General features: G+C 36.0%; 2 protein-coding genes across 2 annotated transcripts; both read left to right on the top strand.

Moving 5' to 3' along the window:
• Positions 1-537: 537 nt before the first annotated feature.
• Positions 538-4,779, top strand: LOC126837176 (tropomyosin-like; the record flags this gene model as incomplete). The annotated part of the gene is made up of 9 exons (XM_050571003.1): positions 538-640; positions 1,629-1,805; positions 2,172-2,270; positions 2,344-2,478; positions 3,042-3,541; positions 3,627-3,746; positions 3,827-3,869; positions 4,248-4,477; positions 4,554-4,779. Coding segments are annotated over exons 2-9 (1,404 nt in total), but the record flags the coding sequence as incomplete, so codon positions are not given.
• Positions 4,780-5,990: 1,211 nt separating this feature from the next.
• On the top strand, positions 5,991-11,028 carry LOC126837175 (uncharacterized). The gene is made up of 2 exons (XM_050571002.1): positions 5,991-6,211; positions 7,882-11,028. The coding sequence occupies exon 2, from the start codon at positions 8,827-8,829 to the stop codon at positions 10,513-10,515; it is 1,689 nt and encodes a 562-aa protein (XP_050426959.1). The 5' UTR covers positions 5,991-6,211; positions 7,882-8,826; the 3' UTR covers positions 10,516-11,028.
• Positions 11,029-16,378: the final 5,350 nt, after the last annotated feature.

The following is a 16,378-nucleotide window of genomic DNA, read 5'->3' as shown; positions in this document are numbered from 1 at the left end:
GAGACCAATTGAAAAGGGTACGTGATTTCAATATTAGAATATTCCAATAATTTATTTGTTGTATAATATGCAGCTTGCTTTTAGAAAAATGGCCAAAATACAACACCTTGGTAATTTTATTTTACATTGAGATTTCTTATAAATAGTTAGTAAAATAAACATTGTTGTGATTGTTAAATTTGTTTATTTGCAAATAGTCTCAATATTTTTAAATGCATTCAAACGTAATAAAATTTACTCGTTTTAATTGACAACCGTGTTTCAATGGCGAATTATAAGGTAAACAGCTGTCTGGAGAAATAGCGTATTTGCTTGTTATAAAAATTAATAATTAGTGCGCAATGTTTGTCAGATTAACAAAGGTGTTACAACAGATCGGCTGGTGAAAAAACTGGAATACTCAAATAAAGATGTTGCGATAAAAGGTTGTAACGGAGTATGTCTTACATACATTCCACTGTACTTATTCGTCTAATTTACCGTTTTAGGCAAATTGTCTGCGCCAATCCGGACGAAAAAAACCTTTGAAACAAACAAACTGAAACTAAATACCATTCCGGTCTCGATCGTCTCATCCATAAACACTGGCTTAGGAACTAAATTACAGAAAGGACAATTGGTACGCGCACACAACCGACAGGTTTGTTGGTAGAGTATAATATCGTGAGTAAAAATCGTGTTATTTTTGGCCGTTTGCATCAACTAGGACCTTTACATTTTTAGTTGATTCAAACGGCCATCAAAGGAAAGCCTGACAGGTGGAGACTTAAAACGGCACGACTGGTCAATGATATTTTATGATTTAGTAGTAAACAACGTCATCCTTTTGCACACAAGAGTCAGTCCTGATTATCATAGGCGTAATTAAATTAGCTGAAATGACTTTAGAAGGTAATTAGGGTGGTATAGGCGCAGAGCTAGGGGAGCTTAGAAGGTATTATCACCCCAATTTTAAATTTAGCACCTCTAATATTTTCCGTGTTTGTGTAGTAAAACATCTGTTGATACAAATTTTTTAAATAACAAAACCAAACATTTTTTTCAGCGTTGACAAGAGTATCATTTATTAATTTCAAGTGGCTCTCACACTTCCTATTAGCTTTGCATCTTTTGAACGTTAGTTTTCTGCTTTGCGAAAAATAAAGACTTGACTTAAGGTTTCAATAGGACGTGGCAGATTTGTCGATATTATGTATAAGAAAAGATAAAATATACAAATTTAACTAACATAAACAAAATCTTGTATAAAATACCTGTAAATTGTATTAATTTGTAATACTTTTGGTTATAAAATCAATATGTTAATGAACTAAAGTGTGAAATGTTAAATTGTTAACAACATCCTTGCTCAAAAAAAAACATAACCTAATTAATTCAAATTCAAATTTAAATATCTGGAAAATGCAGAGCTCAAGCACCTTCAGGTTTTTTTTTATTGAAATTACGCCTACACAGGGCGGATACAATAAATTAGGAATGGAAGTAGTAACAAGCTAAGTAAAAATATAGACAATAGACTTGTGCAGATTGGACTGGCTGAGACGTATAGAAAACTAAGAATAGTTTGTTTTTATTGAAATTGCGCCAATCCTAAATATGTTAACTTGTGTTTATACATTGTTGTATAGCGAAATGTTTCGCGTCCATTGAAAAAAACTGCCGAGGAAGAATTCGTGGATAACAATTTTGAAACGTTCAAACGAGACATTGTAAGCCGATGCGACAGACTCGATTCTGGAAACGGAACGCGTCCGATGTCTGTAGCCATTTCCGTTCGAGAGACTGTCGAGATCTGTTCTAACGGGGTAATGGCTATATGAAATATTACATAAAAATCGCATCATTGACTTGTCAAGGATCGTTGAAATACGTTTTGTACCACTAGGAATCTCAAATTAGGCTCAGTGTCAGCTGACAAAAGAGTTTCCTTACACCTACCAGCACTGTCCATTTCTTGATCATTTACAAGATGTCAGACATGATTTTATCTCGCCCCATAAGAGCCCATGTAAAAATTGTATAGTTTCTTTTCTTTGATTATACTACGAACCATTTTTTTCGCGAGGCTGGATAGTTTAGACCATGTTCTGACGAGCCAATGATCGTTATCCAACGTTAGTAAACATACACGAATATAACTTGTGTAAGATAAATGTTACGGTGTGGTATAGGAGTCGGAAAACATAATTGACTTCAACAAAGAACAGTGGAAGAGTATGACCGATCAGGAAAAAAACAAGTGGATTAAAAGATATTTGTATAAAATCAAAGTACGCGTTTGAAACAAACTAAAAATATCCTATTTCGTTTTTGATAACAGTCTAATAATTATTCTGTTTATAGCGCGAAATACTCGTCGTGTACAGAATGATATTGGATTATCGCGGTGGAGATGTGTTGGAAGACGAGTTGTCCGAGTTGTCGTCGATATCTTCGATGATCGACATTAAACCCACTGAAAATTTAAAATCCACGACCGTCAGTATACCTTTTAACATGGACTTTTAAAATCAGAATTTAGTCTTAAGATTAAGACTAGTGCGATCGCCGAATAGTAGTACTGTTATAGTAACTTGAGCTCTTTCAACTATTTTATCTAATCCGACTCTGTTAATCATCTTGTATCTCTAATCTGATGACTCCCATTCACTGAACTTAATATATGGAACGCGTATGCCATTTTGTGTAGGACTAATTTCATAGAAAGTAAAAATGCTAGGTTACTTTTCTATGATACTTATTAAAATGTTAGGTTAGGTAATGATAACACTGTAACGGTTACATTTAACCACTCACCTCCAAATATGCATTATTAGCACTTTACTCCGTTTAGCATGTAATCCATTATAGGTAGAGGAGGCAACAGACACACGGGACAAAGAGCCAGGGGTACTGATGTCTAGTCAGTTGACATGCTACCATCTTCGGACCGCAGCTTAATTATTTTCAAGCCATTACTTATTATTTCATGTTACTTAACTATTTTATACTTTTTCGGCCTAGCTAGAGTTGTGTATATCGTTACTAGTGTCCACTAATAGGTTCAAAACGATTACTTGACCGCGATGGTGCAGCTCAAGGAGCTCCAAGAACGGCATAAAGAAATGTTAATCGCGTTGGAAGACATGAAAAATGATAACGCAGCGATGTCGGCACGGATAAACGTTGAGAAAACTGACCAAGAAATACAGACGGAAGGAGTTCGCGTGGAAAAAATCGAAAGAGACTTAGATAACGCGCGAGGGGAAATAAGTTCGATGTGTTCAAAATTGGAGCTTACCGACGACTTAGTTGAGAGTCTACGACGGGAATTGAAAGAAAAAATTAGAGAACTGGAAGAGACTAAATCGGCTGTGACGAATTTATGCAGTCAAATTGAATATTTAAAGCAAACCATCGACGAAGCAAACTTGAACGTTAGCAATCGACAGAAAAGAATCGAAGATCTGTGCGAAGAGAAGAACAAACTCAAAGCTGAATTCACCGAGGCTAACAAAGAGCGAAACGAAGCTACAGAGGAGTTGATTGTGTTGAAAGACAAGTAATGTCAAAGACAATGGTCATAAAACGTCATTTACATGGTCAGGAAAATACGGAATACCTAAGAGAGTTTGTTTTATTTGCAGCTCCGTAAAGATGATGAAAGAACTGAAAGACTTGCGGACGAAGGCCAACGAAAAGAGATCAGAATATGTTGTCGATTCGATGAGACTAAGTAGTCAAATCGATGAAATTAACGAAAAAAATAATAAAATTAAAAAAATGTATAAAGACAAAAAATTAATTACCGTTTATACATTTGAATAATATTTTGTGTTCTGTTAAGGGAGGCCATTATATCAAAACACGAAAATCTCATCAACAATCTGGTATGTTATTTTGTATTTGTTAACTTGGACTCATCTCACACGAGTTAATTTAGTCATCCAAATAGTTGTTAGCAAGTAACAAAGCTTTACAATCTGACATGCAAATAAAATGTTTTAATCAGATCATTAGCTCACCCTATTGAACAAATTTTCATTTTAACACCAAAATAAAGTTCATATCAAACTACTACTCCTCGCGTAGGTTTAAACTTAAATGGTTTAAAAACAACTTTAAGAAACCCTTATTAATATCGGGTCGAGTCGTTAATCGCTTTTTTTACTATACGGTAGTGCATTTAATACATTATTATGTATGTATGTAAGTTTATTTATTTATTTTACATTGCTTTGTGCTAAGTATTGGATATGATATTGTAGACAATCGACAGCATAGAACAAAACCAAAAAATCATAAGCTTAGAGGCTAAAAAAATTGCGTTGGAAGAGGAATTGAAGTCATGGGAAAACCGAGCGGGTTGTTGGATAAACACTTTTGTCCGTGATGAATTCGAATCCAAAATCAACGAACAAAAAAAGGAAATTGAAAATTTAACGTTGCTTACAAACAGGCTAAGAAGCGCTTACAAAATTTCGGTGTCAGAAATAAAGTAAACTCAACATTAATCGCAACATATTATAATACATCATTTAACGTATTACAACCGTCTGTGTTTATGTTATTAGCGGGTTGGAAGACAATCACAAGAAAATTATTCAAATGAAACAACAATTAATCGATAAACAAAATCGCGTCATCGCTTTAGTGAAAGGACTTAGTCCTTATCAATCCAAAGAGTTCGTCCAACACAAAGTACAGGACACGTTAAACGAGATTTTTGTTAAGTATGAAGAAGACAAAGCTTTAACGGAGAAACTCGAAGTAACTTTTACAGAAATATTATTTCTTATACCCACTTATTAGTTTTCATTGAAAAATATCTCTTAATAAATCAGAGTAGGTATTACGTTTAATTTTCAAGTATTCAAAAATTTTTGTTGAACAATCAAAAGCTGTAGCAAATTATTCTTAATTTAAAAAGTTAACATAACTTGTGTAATATTACCATTTAAAAATCTTAAGTTCATAGGGTGTTAACACAAAAGGGATGTGGTTATTTATTCGAAAATAAGCAGTTAATTGAAAATTAAGTTAAAATAATTTATTTAATTACAAATTACAAATTTTGTAATTCAATTGGACAGAGTTTGAGCAGTAGGACACAAGTCAGTTTACAGCATTTATTTAGATTTTACATTTAGTCTGTAGTAAAATGTTCGCTATGTCTATTGTTACACTATAATACCATTTTATATGCATTTAGTTAAATATCATACCTAATATTAATATGCATATAATAGCACTAATTATCCACTGATTTTTGAGAAAATTATATATGATTTGACCCAATTATCTACCTTAGAGTCGTTTGAAAAGTAGTCAATATTGGCTATAAATTATACACATTGACATTGACAAATTATATGTAGAAATTAAACTAATTACACTGCTACGGCCGTTTATTGGCTATTTAGACTACTTTTTCTTTGCCATGAATATACGAATTCGATTGGCATATTGTAAATGGTATTTAATAATAATAACGATAAAATATATTTTTTGCGGTTGTTAATGGTAAACCGATTGGATTTCAGGAATCTTTGATCGAAAACAGCCGGTTGCAACGATTGGTGGACGACTATAAGTTGCGGTTGAACAGTGCTTAAGCCAGGATGACTTAGGGATGAAAAAACACCGAGTCATTTGGAGCAATAATAAAACCGTTATTGTTGTTTTTTTTTTTAAATGTCTTATTATTGTTTTTTTTATTCGATGTAAAGGTAAACACACAATGTAGGTACAGTAACGCGACGGAAATGTCGACTATTCTCGCCGTTCAAGTTTGTTTAATTGTCAGCGTTATCGGCGTTAATGTCTTTTATGAGGTACCGGCGCCGACATGAAATAATAATAATATTATAATATATATTATACAACAACATGTATATTGTATATATTATATTATAAACGCGGGTAGAGGTACTTTAAGTACACGCGGTCTCGCAATAAAAACAACTATAAACAAGCGCCGTTTTAATGGATTACAATCAATGGATAAACAAATCAATGAGCAAATAAAAAAAAACCAAAACGATAACAACAGCTAGCAACGGCGGCCAACTGGAGTAGGTTATATAAGACGAGCGTGTGCGCCCTCACGCCAGTCGCGGCGATTGGGTTTTCATCACTTCAACGTCTTAACCGAGCGACCACCGACAGAATCATGTGCAACACTAAAAACCGACCGTCCTAAGTGCAACGACCGTTTCGATAATTACGAGCAGTAAGTACCAACTATACCGCAGTGTGGATTATACTTGCATTTAGTGAAGAAAATAAAAATAAAAAATACTTACGTTTTGTAAAGTATATAATACCGGGTGATTTTTTTAACGCCCTACCACTAGTTAACTCTTAAAATAATGGCAATTTCCTAATGTTTCTTTTTAAACAACTATTGATTATACTGTATGAGACAATAATTACATTTTTATCTTTTTTAGTATATTCTAGAGGTTTTAAAACTTAAATGGTAACGTATATATATATATATATGTTAACCTTTTTAAATTAACAATAGTTTGCTGAAAATGTTGACTGGCCGATAACCAGTTTTGAATAAATAGTTGTAAAGTTATTAAATTTTAAAATTTAGGACGGGAGGAAGAGTGGAGAGTAGAGTTATTTTTATCTGCGCGCTATTTCTCAACCGCACTCCACCTCCTGTCCTAAATTTTAAACTTAAATAAATTTGAAAATAATTTTTCAAAACTGGTTATCGACCAGTCAATTTTTTCAGCAAATTATTGTTAATTTAAAAAGATTAAAATATATATATGTTACTATTTAAGTTTCAAAAGTTGATAAAGCTCTAGAATATACTAAAAATGATAAAAATTGAAATATTGTTTTATATAGTAATACAGTATAATCAAAATGATTTTCAAAAATAACCACTACAAATTTGCAATTAATTTAAGAGTAAACTAATGTAGGGCGTTAAAAGAATCATCCGGTATATGCTGTCAGAATCTGTCGTCAATCCATTGTATTCGTATACGGTATATCCTATTATTAGTTATAACGATCATAGGCGCAATTTCAATAAAACAACTGGGGGTGCTTAAACTCTGCATTTTTTAGGTATTTCAATTTGAATTTTTAATTAATGAAATTAATGCGTTTTTTAGCAAGTATGTTTTATAATAATTTAATATTTAACACTCAAGTTTATTAACATAATTAAATCTTTCAATTGGTAAGGATAGTTGGGTCAAGTAAATGTTGGGTGAGTCGAAAAGAGGCAAAATACTTATATTTGAATTTTGAAAAAAAAACAGTATTTAGGATAAAAAAAAAATAATGAAACTGGGATGAAATAATAATAACTAAACCGAAAATATTAAACTTAACTTGATTAGGTTAAGTTGATAGAGTTAAAAAAATTTAAGAATTTACTTATTAATAAATGATTATATTTAATGAATTTAAGAAAAAGGCATAACATTATCATGTTCCATCAAAAGATACTGCACAAGTTATCAAACTTTAAATGTTTTAAAAGATGAACTGAAATTTCTGTGTCATAATGTTATGTCAAAACATTGAGTTTATATATTACATTTTTAAACGTTTATTTTTTTTTTCAATTTTTGTATTATGATGTTAAAAATTGTATATCAATGCGTTCCTTTTCCTGTAAAATGATAGAATGGCTTGTATACGATATGCTATATAATCAATAAAGTTATATAAACTATGCATCTAAGGATCAACGTGGGATAACTTCCATGTCAACTAAATTAATTTATAAAGTGTCATTTGTCCTTCCCCGTGAGAATGTCGTAGGCATGGGTAATTCCCAACTATAGACCGGCGTGGCAATTAGTTAATTAGTCTTATTACACTATTAAGCAGATGTTCTCACTATAATTTTTTTTATAACGATTCCAGATGACAAGTGAGCGGCTCGTTCATCACTCCGGTTATCGTTTTCGTTGTAAGCTAACATGGATCCACAGTTGACCGAGCAATTGACGCGAAGACGATTGATTTTGGAAAACTTGTCAGGCGTCTCGACTTTAGCGGATAAGTCTTTCGACAGGACCGACACACATCCGGCGTCTCCGCGGAACATCTCTTCACAGAAAAGACTAGACGTAGTTAAGGATGAAGAGGACTTCCTGAAGAAGATTAAAATATTCGAATCGTTCAGCACAAGCACGTGCACGGCCACTGGAACCGGTTGCACCAATAGCACCGCGGCCAAGGGCACCGCCAACTACAACAACAACAACAACAACAGCTATTATACCGGCACCGGCCACAGATCCAACTGCATCGAAGTGTTGCAGAAGCTTAACAAGGCCATCGAAGAGTCTTCTGCATCGCCACCGCAGCAGCAGCAGCCGCCGTCGTCGTCGCTATCGTTGTCCAAACAACAGACAGCCAAGCCTAACGACCAAACAGCAGCGGTCGCGTCCAGCGAAAACTATTTTCCGGGCAACAAGCAGAACTTTCATCGGAAAATCAAAAAGTTCGACTTCACGAGCCGAGGCACCGGCAAATGTAACGAGCAGCAGCAACCGGACCCGCAGACAGTCGTTGTCGACCAGCCGCCGGTAAGAAACCACTCGGGATCGCCCAAATACAGAAAATCGGATTATAACAACTGGGAATTGGACTCGAAGTGGACGTATATCGGCACCGAACACGGCGAAATCGTTTCGCCCAAAACCCTCAAGCCGTTCGCCAGCGCCAAGAAATCCAAGGGCTGCGGACTGGTGCACAACACCATAAAACTGTTCTCCAGGCGCTAAAGTTCCGTTGTAATATTTCCATAACGATATTAAAGGACTCTTTTTTTAAAACAACAACTGACACACACAGTCTTTGGCTATGGAAAAATGCGCCGTCGTCGAAGGAGCCGTCAGCAATTTCGGCGATCGTCGACGACCGGACTTGACCGGTTCGTCCTGTTCCGAGGTGAAAAAGTCCAGGCTGGCCACGCCCGAGGACTGGGAACGGTACCAGCAGCAGATCATCCAGTCGTGTTTCGACTGTTGGGAAGCGGACAACGAACTCGACGAACCGAACACTGACGAGCAGGCGGCTGATGGCAAAGCGGAGAACACGGACGATGGTGCCGAACAGGAATGTACCGGACCAGCAAACGAGTCGCCCACGCAGAGGTTTCGCAGCGCCGAAGTCTCGTACGGTTGGGTGGACGACGAATTCGTCAAGTCGCCGGCGGCGGGCATGGACAAGCGTAAGAAGTTTCCCAGGAGGAAGTCCAAACGTTTTTCGTTTTACAAGTACACTAGCAGGCTGATCCGGGAAAGACGACAGTACCCGTCGCAGCCACAGCCGTCACAGTCATCGCCACCGCTGACCCCATCGCAACCGGCCGACAACTACACTCAGAACGGTACGCTACAGTCGCGTTGCTCGGCTGAGGACTGGTGGCAGTGCAAAAAATGGTTGGACACGGTGGAGAAAATTCCAGACCCGCCGCCGCCTCCGTTAGGCCTTCGATCCGAGTACCCGTTCGTGTGTCCGTCACCGGCGGTCACGGTGGCCGGACACGAGCGGCAGGCCAAACGCCGCGTTAGAAAGTTCATTGACCAGATAAAAGATCGGTCGGACCGGTCATCGTTTGGCGACAGGCCGAGGACGACGGCGGGCGGCTGCGGCACGTCCGACAAGCTGAAAAGGTTCTTCAAGAACGCTTTCCGCAAAAACCGCACCGACCTGGACCCGCAGCTGCTGGCCCAGTCCATAGAGTACGCCGGCCAAGAACTGGACAAATGGCGCACGCTGTTGCATTGTCTGGAAGACATCAAGCGCAGTAGAGAGAACACCAAATCTCTGGCGGCCGCTGAAGACACGATCAAGGACAAGTTCTCCGAGATCAACTACACTGAGAATCAACGGGCCCGGGACGATGAGTCGGCGGACGACGACAAAAGCGACGGTAGCGGCGAAGCCGTCGCGGCCGGGACCACGGCACCGAAGTCTATAACGCCCGACGAGACGCTGGACAGAGCGAACAGGCTGGACGACGCCGAGTGCTTCGCGAGACTCGAACGGGCCAACTGGTCGACGGACAACGAGCTGCAGCGTTCGGCCCGGCGCAGCCTGTCTGACACAGACTTGCCGGCGATGGCGTTGGACTACGAGCGGGCGTTTGGCAGCAAGATCGTTAGGATCAGCCGAAAGACGTTGATGCCGAACAGCGGCAACGACGGCTCGGAATACCCGACTGACGACGCGGACGCTTATGGCCGGTGGGGTGGCGTGGCCAGGGACCTGTGGAAAGAGCACCGCGAGTGTTTTCGTACAGCCGTGGCCAGGCTGGAATTCGTGGGCAGCACTTTCAAGGAACAGTACAGACTGACCGGCCTGAAGACATTGTGCAAAGTGGACGCGCTCGCCGGTTTCGGGCGGTCAGCCGAGGCAGTCGACCTGTTCGTTTCAGTACTATCTCTAAGCAAAAACCCTGACCTTATGGTCCGCAAAGCTGAGGCAGTGTACGATTGGAAGTTTTTCTGTCATCTTTGCATGTGGCGTCACTCCTATAAAGATTGATTAAGTAACTTCCAATCCTCGACTGTTACAACCTACAAGTGTATGTTAAAAAACTACTTGAACAGCAAATAATTAGTTTTCAGCTGTTACCTAACGTGGGCGCAGTCAGACATATTTTCTAGGTAAATGCATCAACTTTTCAACGTTTATAGTTGCATAAGAGCGAACGTGACTTTTTAATTATTATTATAATTGTGTATGTGTGTTTTTATTAATTAGAGTAGCTGTTTCCCTCTCATAGAATATTATCCATTATATGTATATCCCTAAAAATTAGTTAAAATCAAATTAATTAAAAATGTAATCCCAGGGTTTAAAATTGTAAATTAATTAAGTGAATTAAAGTCTGAACTTTACAACAACGTTAATTATTATAGCATACAATATTATGTAATCGAGTTGTAATATTTGTTTTTCATGTATTGGTGATTTAACTAACAGCCGTGAAGGTACAATTAAACGAATTATCCGAGTTCTTATCAATTAGGTATTGGGTACCAATAGTGCTTAATATGTGACATCCTTAGTTTTACAAAATAAATACCTTAAATATGGTTTACTGATAGTATATTTTATGGTATGTGTATTCTATGACAAATATTGTTCATTATTTTGCCTTGGTAGGTTTTATTAATTTTTTTAGAATATTTAGAATCTTAATAAAAATCTTCAACAAATTGTTATTTAACGTATGAAACAATACTAATTGTAATTTAGTCTTCTCCTGTAAATGGTATGTATATTTTTATATAATAAGTGTACACCTATTTATGTAGTATCATTTTAATTTAGAGATGTATTAAAGTTTTTAAACATTTGGTCAAGTGTCTATGAAGGTAAAACATAGATCGTAATTCTCCTTAAATTATACTTGAAAGCGATGTTATATTACTTGCTAATTATAAACTAATAATATTATAAATTAACTAAGCGTAAAAATAGTATTGCTATCCGGATTTGTGTCTGGAATGGAAATACTTTTAATTTAATATATACTAGCGATATTGTGTTAAAGCTCAGAAATAAGAATAATTACATGATTATAGATAAATAACGTGATAAGATAAATTGTTTGACGTTTTGGTGTAACGGTTTCTTTTTAAAAATATGCTTCATAAGTTAGCTTAAGCACTTTCACCAGAATTCTTTTGAGTTTGATTATCTATAGTAATATAGAAACATATTATTTGATCGCTTAAACGTGTCATTGAATTAATGAAAAAATAATTGTTAGTTATACATACAATGTCTGAATTCAATATATAAAACTGATTTTATGTGTTAAATTTTTTCAAAGAAAATTTAAATTGTGCAATTATAATTGAGGTAGTTTTTAGAACGTTTTTGTACATAAACATTAAAAATGAAGTTTGTTAAATCATTTCTGATACATAAACTGTATGTATGAGCTAAGAAGAACCCGATCAAGTTGTTTACAAGTTACCACGTGTGTTGAAAAATTAATAAAATAAAATATATTATTATGCAATTTCAGCTGCTCCGCATTTAAGTTGAATTAGTTCAAAATATGCATTATACTCTAAGAACATATTTACGACAACGATAAAATTAATATAATATCTGTCAGAAACTGAAATATTTGTAATAAATTGTAAGAATTTAAAAACGTTGGGCTGAAACCGCTGTAAAATGTAAATACTCGAATATCATTAATAACTAACAGGTGTCCCCTTCCCCTGCAAAAAACAAACCTGAAACATGAATATAAAACGATAGGTTAATCATATAATTTACCCAAACTATAAAACAGATTGAAAAAAAACAATTAATTTTTAATTATACGAATTTTTTTTAATGAATTTGGTTGAATTTGGAGGGGAAAAAAATTGTAGTGTTAATAACAAAAAGAATTTTAGAAAAAAAAAAATTTTACCCGTTCTCGGGGCTAGTCTTCTTGAATTTAATTTTGTTAATAATTTTAACTAGGTAAGTAGATAATATTGATTGTAGCACAGTTAAATTCGAACTTGAATCAAAAAATAACTTTATCATTTCGTTTTGTCGATTGACAATTGCGTTATACACAAAAGTTCCATCACATTACAAAGTCAAAAGCTCAGGCCGGAATGTCTGGTGCGCTCTACCTTACTATATCATGTCAGTATATAACCGTTTTCCTTTCGAATAATACCCACGAGGTCGTTGGCTTCGACTGAGCGGTACATGGGCGAAGTGTGGAGAAAAATCGTTATTACACGATTGCCACCAAATGTTCCAAGTAGACCACCGATAATCATTGAGGAGGTGCGTTATTGTCGCCCACGTTGGTACCACTGCAATGCGAAAGTTTAGCTTTACCCGGGACTCGGCCTCCCCAATCCAGGACGCTCAGTACAGCAGCTTGAGCCCTATAGATTGGTTGCACGGTACACAGTTTCGGGTAAACAAATTTAACTGAATTTTACTGGAAATTATCGCACGCCAAGAGATATCTGGCTTTCGACATTATCCACCAGTTGATTCTTAAATTGGTGATTCTTAAAACGGCCAGCGTCAAACATAAACGACATTTGCGCCTCTCTTCCGAGATCCTATTTTCTTGTTGACCGTCTTCTGTCATAGACAGTGCACGCTCCAAAGGATTACCGCAACGTATTTGCTCTCCAAAAGAGTATAGAACGAATTCTGCTAATTACCGGCGAAAAAAAGGTAGGTAAAAGTGTTGTACGATATTTTCAAATGGATAATACCGTTTTTAAAAAGTTTACAATTGTCTTATGGCCTTGATATAGTTTAGTATAGCACTTGACACGATTTATGAATTTAATATAGAAAGATAATAGCAATAATTAAGCAATACCACGAGCTAAACATGCAATGCGTGTACGGTATGCCAGTTTTGATTTGGTTACGTTCAGCACATTTTTAGTGTATACTAATTCGATATCAGCTACTTTACTACACTGACAATACTGAACTGATGACAGTAACGATTCGCAGAGCAATTCCATGTCGTTAACTATTAAAACGGGAAAACTATTATAAATATATATACTTTTTTTTGAGAAGCGTCTTTTGATTTTGGTTCTTAGTGTGGATAGTTTCTTGTCAAACACTTGCCTGTTAATGACTAAAATAATGTTACTGGATGTTGGTCCTCTTCTTAAAATATTCCTTACAGTGTACCTATTTATACTTTTTTTTTGTTGAAAATTCTCAGATTTTTTCTTCTTCTTTCGCGTATGGTTTTCATAACCACACAGACTTGGTCTTTTATATGCGTGACAAGACAATTATTAATGGTTCACTTTCTGTTTCCGCATGGCATCGGGTTATATTATCATCTCGCGTTCTCCCTAGTTTCATAGTCTTGATGCCGCCCAGTTTAAAACTAACACCTGTCTAACCGGTAGTTACAGATCAATTATGGCAGCGAACGGCAACCAAAACTACACGGCCGACAACAACGGCCAACAAGCGGAAAGTCGGCCCAGGGCTTTCAACACTCCGAGAGAGGTGAACTCGGTGACGCTGGAAGAATTGCGCACCGACTCGGTGACCTGGACGGCGTACATCCGAGGGTTGAGAGACGGTATTATTCGAATGGAACGTCTTTGGAAGCCTAAGGGTGGTCGCTCGAGAAATGCCCAGATGCCGGCTCCTCCGAGGCCGGTGGCCACTCCGAGGCCGGTGGCCACTTCGAGGCCGGTGGCCACTCCGAAGAAGCCCGAAATAAGAAAAATCTATTTGATTCCGAATAATGCGTTTGTCGGTACTTTCTTAGCGCCCCGGTCGACTCTAGAAGGTCCACAGCCTCGGCCGCTACCGCCACGACCTGAAAAACCCAACCCGACCACAGGCACAGGCAACGGGACAACGGGTTCGAATCTCACTCAGTATGTTGTCGCAACAGAACCGCTTATTTATTACGACGGAAACGGAATGGGTGGCGGTGGTCCGTCAACGTCTTCGGGAATCACCAACGCAAAGCCGGCGAAAGTGCAGTCGACTCCTCGAACAAAACGACAACCGGTCGCGGGACCGAATCCGAAGTACGTTTGCAACGCAATCACCAACACGATGCCGCGTTGCAACACCGCGACTGCACAACTTGGAACTGAACAGGAGCAGCCAAAGTCTCCCGTCGACGCTACATGGTGGATCCACCAAGAAAACGGAGAAACAGTGGCTCTGGAAGGCTTGTCCAATGGAACGTTCAAAATAGATGAACCGCCTAAGTCGAACCCGTAGCATGTGTTGCACTATGCTATTATATCCGACTCCTTGCAAAGGCCTTTTCCCATTAGCCTAGAATCTTCGTACCCTGTCGTTTTATCTATTCTTCTTATTTCTCTTTTCTTTTTATCCAATATTTTAACTATAAGAAATAATACTCAAATATAATAATTCCATACCAATAATAATCTGTGTGCGTCTATTACTAATCTGTGCTCAGGATAATTTTTAAGCGTATTTTAGATGTAGTCATCTCACCGAGTCATTCCGAGTTAATTCGCTTTATTTTCAAACATACACATAAATTGAGTCAAGTAAAAACTCGCACTGAAATTCTTGTTTTAAACATGTAAAGCCAGGTTTAAATTGTATAGCACAATCGATGAAGTTTTTTCGCCTAGTTTTAGCACGTTATAACTAATTTTCCTTATAAATTTAGTGAATTTAAGCGATTTAACCAATTTTCTCCGCACAAAAACTAATTACAAAAATATAGTCTATTAGTAGTATAGTTATATTATGTTATTATAAATATTATTTATTATTTAGTTATTAGTACCTAATTAATTATTACTTAACTATATTATTAATGTAAACGTACAATTTAATCGCCTCTATTTATTATTATTAGAAAGACAGTTGTAATCAATTAGCATTTAGATAAATCATTTTTAAGAAGTATTTGAGTGTGTCAAAAATATAATCGATATAAATTAATACCTATATTATTAAATTAACCTCTTTTTAAATATATTGGAAACTTATAATCGTTAAAAAATATTTATTTTCTGAAACTAACTAAATATTAGTTAATAAAATTATGTATAGCAACATATTTCACTTACTAAACCTTTTTAATATTTTAATAATACTAATGCCATTATATTATTGCGGTAAATTAATCTATTATTATTACAATATATTATACAACTATGATTTAGGCAATACATATTTTATGAATTACATCAATAAAAACTATACTATATTATTATCTTTTTATATTGTAACTTTTCATGCTAAAAATTGCTAGAGTGTTAAGTAAAAGTCGAGTATAAGCCATTTTGTACACTACAAGAAAATTATTTATAGTACATAACAAAAAAATATATTGTAACACTGTTAAGAAATTAAAAATTATTATACAAATATCTTCAATTTATTGTCTAATAGGTTCGTAAAAAAAGTGGCTTATACGTACTCATTCAAGAATGTTAAGGTTAACAGAAAAACCAAATTTTATACAAATAAAGACTAAACTAACTTTTATTTATACTTTTGCTAGTATCTAACTAATTTTCTAATAGCTAAATCAAAATTCAGAATTTTAGCCTTTCCAGGTGAAATAGGTAAAAAGCTTCACATTATAAAAATTGAAATCGCTAGAAATTAACTTCTACAAAAGTCTTTTTTTCAAACTGAAGCCATAACTCAGATAAAAATAAATTTAAGTTTTATAACTAAAGAAATTTAATATTTATTTGCCTTCAAGTTAGTAGGAATAGGAATAGATTATAGGTACTTATGGCTGCTAGATTAGTTTTGTGGAATATCGCCAGTTGCCCTTTCTGTTTATCCTTAAAAAATAATAAAATATATTTGAAGTGTATTATTAAAAAGACAAATAAAGTAGGCAATCTAAAGATAAATCGTATTCTTATGCTAAATA

This window comes from Adelges cooleyi, unplaced genomic scaffold, assembly GCF_023614345.1.
Source record: "Adelges cooleyi isolate 19-005CV unplaced genomic scaffold, UGA_ACOO_1.1 ACOO_flye_CR_arks_rails_tigmint_CR_PRNA_247, whole genome shotgun sequence".
In the NCBI taxonomy this organism is placed as follows: Eukaryota; Metazoa; Arthropoda; class Insecta; order Hemiptera; family Adelgidae; genus Adelges; species Adelges cooleyi.
Note: the sequence above shows the minus strand (reverse complement) of the source record. Positions and strands in the feature narration are given on the sequence as shown.

Coding starts and splice junctions, on each gene's coding strand:
- LOC126837175 (XM_050571002.1), top strand. CDS start 8,827: ATGGAAAAATGCGCCGTCGTCGAAGGAGCCGTCAGCAATTTCGGCGAT.